The following is a 2,874-nucleotide window of genomic DNA, read 5'->3' as shown; positions in this document are numbered from 1 at the left end:
GTTCTGGGGTCAGAGCTAGCCAGCACGGTCTCCCACCGCTCGAGAGAAGGAGCTGTAACTAGATCACACGGAGGTGGCTCTATTTTGCAGTCCCACAGGATGTGATCGTAGGTAGCACGTTGGCCACAGTGTTTGCAATTTGGGTTGTAAAGATCTGGATAAATGTGCGCGAGGAGTGATGGGGTGCGTACCGATCTCGTCTGTAGACGACGCCACATAACCTCTTGTTCTATAGTAAGTCTTTTGTCTGGAGGGGGGAAAATTCTCCTCTCTAATTTAAAATGATTGGTGAGATCATGATATGTGATCATTGAGTCCTTCGTGAAATTCAGGGAGCCAGACTCATCCACTGCCCGGTCGACGAAACCTCGGGCTTTATTGTGGGCTGCCTCGTTCCCCGGATTCCCCGAATGGGCTGGGACCCATATCAATTCGGAATAATTCGGTGAGAATTTGGTTGCGTTATGGATTCTAAGGGAAGTGTTTGTAATTCGCCCTTTAGCGAAATTATTGATACCCATTTTGGAATCGCTGAGGATGATGCTCCCTTGGGTATGTGCTAGGGCGAGGGCTATAGCCACCTCTTCTGCCGTTTCAGAGGTCTTCATTTTGATTGTCGCCGAGACGATGTGGTCACCATTCTCGTTCACAACCACAATTGCAAAGGCATTGGTATTTTTGTATTCTGCCGCATCTACATGTGGACGGCCACAGTCGTTGTTCGAACGGTGCCGCTCAACAGACTAGCGTTGATGTTGATGTTGATCGCCTCATAGAATGGCGCATACCCACAGAGGGGGATCGGCCAAGAAGAGAGGTGCATGGAGAGTTTTCGGGATTTTTTTGTTTGGTTTTGTTTTCTGGGGAAAAATAAATAGATAAATTAAGTAACAAATAGAAATAGCAGAATGCTGGGGAAGAGAATCTTCAAGAGAAAGCAGAAAGACTAAAAAGAAACAGGACAAGCATAACGCGCGCAGGAGCTGGACTCTGCAAGATCTTTAGCAGAGGCAGTTGATAAATAAATAAATGAATGAAAATAATAATGATAGTAACGGGGAATAGAAAACAAAGTAAAAAATTGTAATGATGTGTAAAAATAAATAAATAAATAAAGAATAAAATATTAGCAAGGTAACCGTTTAGATTCTAGTAAAAAAATTTTGAATGGTGGTAAAAACAGACCTGTGGCTGTAACCAAGAATGGTGGCCCCAAATGACAATATGATCGGGCTGATCAAACTAAGGCCAAGCTGTTGCAGTGGTTGCTCTAAATATCGACGTCTCATCATGGTGAAGCGTCGACAAAACAACAAAAAATGGTTCTGTGCAAATAAAAATTTAAGGGGGGGGGGATCCGGCAGCGCAGCCTAGTTAGAGAGACTTGAAGCTGTCGTGAATGGCATGATTTCCTGCTCCACGGATACTGAATGTGATAACGCAGCAAGTCGGCCGACACGCCCACATGTGTATCTGGCGCGACCATCGCTGAGCGTGAACCGTGTGACGTCACCTATCAGTATATATGTACGCCTGCTTGGAATAAAGCGATCCCATTTCCCTGGCATGCCTTGGTCTTGACGTTATAACAATTGGCGACGAGGCGGTCTACGCGCCTACGTAGGCTACGGCCGATCGAGCAGCAGGCGAGCAGGACCCTCGTCCAGCGAGCGTTCGCGGGGAAAGTACGTGCTCTTGGGGTACGACTACCGCCTACAGACGCTCACGGACGCCGTCAGCTACGTTTGTGCTCCTCGCAGGACAGCATCGCTCAAGCGGCCACAGCAGTCCGAGCGGGACAGCTCTTCGGAGGAAACAGATGAGTAGCGAACTTCTGTACATCTTTCAAGATGCCATCAGTGGGGAAGATATCGGACTTCGACCCTAAAACGCAAAACTTCGAGTCGTACTTGGAACGGTTTGAGCACTTTTTAACGGCAAATGGCATAGCCAATGAGAAGCGCCTCTCCGTCTTCTTGACAGTGATAGGCCCGGAGGCTTATGAAGTACTAAGAAGTATCACGGTGCCGAAATCACCGGGAGAAAAGTCGTATGAAGAAGTTAAAGGTCTCCTGAAAGAGCACTACTGCCCCAGAAGCTCCGTCATAGCAGAGCGATGCAAGTTTAACAGACGCATGCAACAAGAGGGGGAAAGCGTCGAAGGGTTCATTGTAGAACTTAAACACTTGGCCAGGAAGTGCGATTACGGCGAATTCTTGGAAGATGCCCTTCGAGACAGGCTGGTTGCCGGCATACGGGATGAAGAGACTCAGCGTACTCTGTTCGCAGAACGAGACTTGACGTTTAAGAGCGCATGCAAAATCGCCCTGGACAGGGAACTAGCAGTGCGAGACAGTGCGCAAATGCGCTCAAGAGAGCAAACGGCATCGGTGCACGTCATGAAAGGCCGACCGCGTCAAGACTGGAGGCAAGCCAAACCCCAGAAGGGTCAAGGCAGCAAGAGCGAGAAATGTGAAAAATGCGGGAGGGGACATCGTCGGAAGTTTGTTGGTACAAAAACTCTGTTTGTCGCGAGTGTTCCAAAGTGGGTCACTTGAGAAATATGTGTCCGGCTGCTAGGGCGAAATCGAAACGGACGCATGCCCTCGAATGTTCCGAGGAAGACTCTGAGAATGAACTGTATCAATTGGTTAACCCAAACCAATCGTGTTATGAAGTGGGCGTTAACATTGAGGGGCGCACGCTGAATATGCAAATTGACACGGGAGCAGCCGTCACAATTGTTCCAGAACAAGTGTACCAGTCTCACTTTTCGCACCTAAAATGTGAGCCGTGCAAAATGTCTCTTCGCACGTATACTGGGGAGCAGTTACAACTTAAAGGACAGTGTGACGTGGCTGTTCGATACAAAGA

At 48.2% G+C, this 2,874-nt stretch overlaps 1 protein-coding gene across 1 annotated transcript; it reads left to right on the top strand.

Annotated features, from left to right (window-relative positions):
* Positions 1 to 1,828: 1,828 nt before the first annotated feature.
* On the top strand, positions 1,829 to 2,558 carry LOC149327171 (uncharacterized). The gene has a single exon (XM_089563439.1). The coding sequence runs from the start codon at positions 1,851 to 1,853 to the stop codon at positions 2,556 to 2,558; it is 708 nt and encodes a 235-aa protein (XP_089419565.1). The 5' UTR covers positions 1,829 to 1,850.
* The last annotated feature ends 316 nt before the right edge of the window (positions 2,559 to 2,874 follow it).

The sequence above is a fragment of the Amblyomma mixtum genome, chromosome 10, assembly GCF_055824585.1.
Source record: "Amblyomma mixtum isolate Tamu chromosome 10, ASM5582458v1, whole genome shotgun sequence".
NCBI classification, from domain to species: Eukaryota; Metazoa; Arthropoda; class Arachnida; order Ixodida; family Ixodidae; genus Amblyomma; species Amblyomma mixtum.
Note: the sequence above shows the minus strand (reverse complement) of the source record. Positions and strands in the feature narration are given on the sequence as shown.

What these genes read in the sequence shown, in the direction of transcription:
- LOC149327171 (XM_089563439.1), top strand. Translation starts at nt 1,851, where the DNA reads ATGCCATCAGTGGGGAAGATATCGGACTTCGACCCTAAAACGCAAAAC.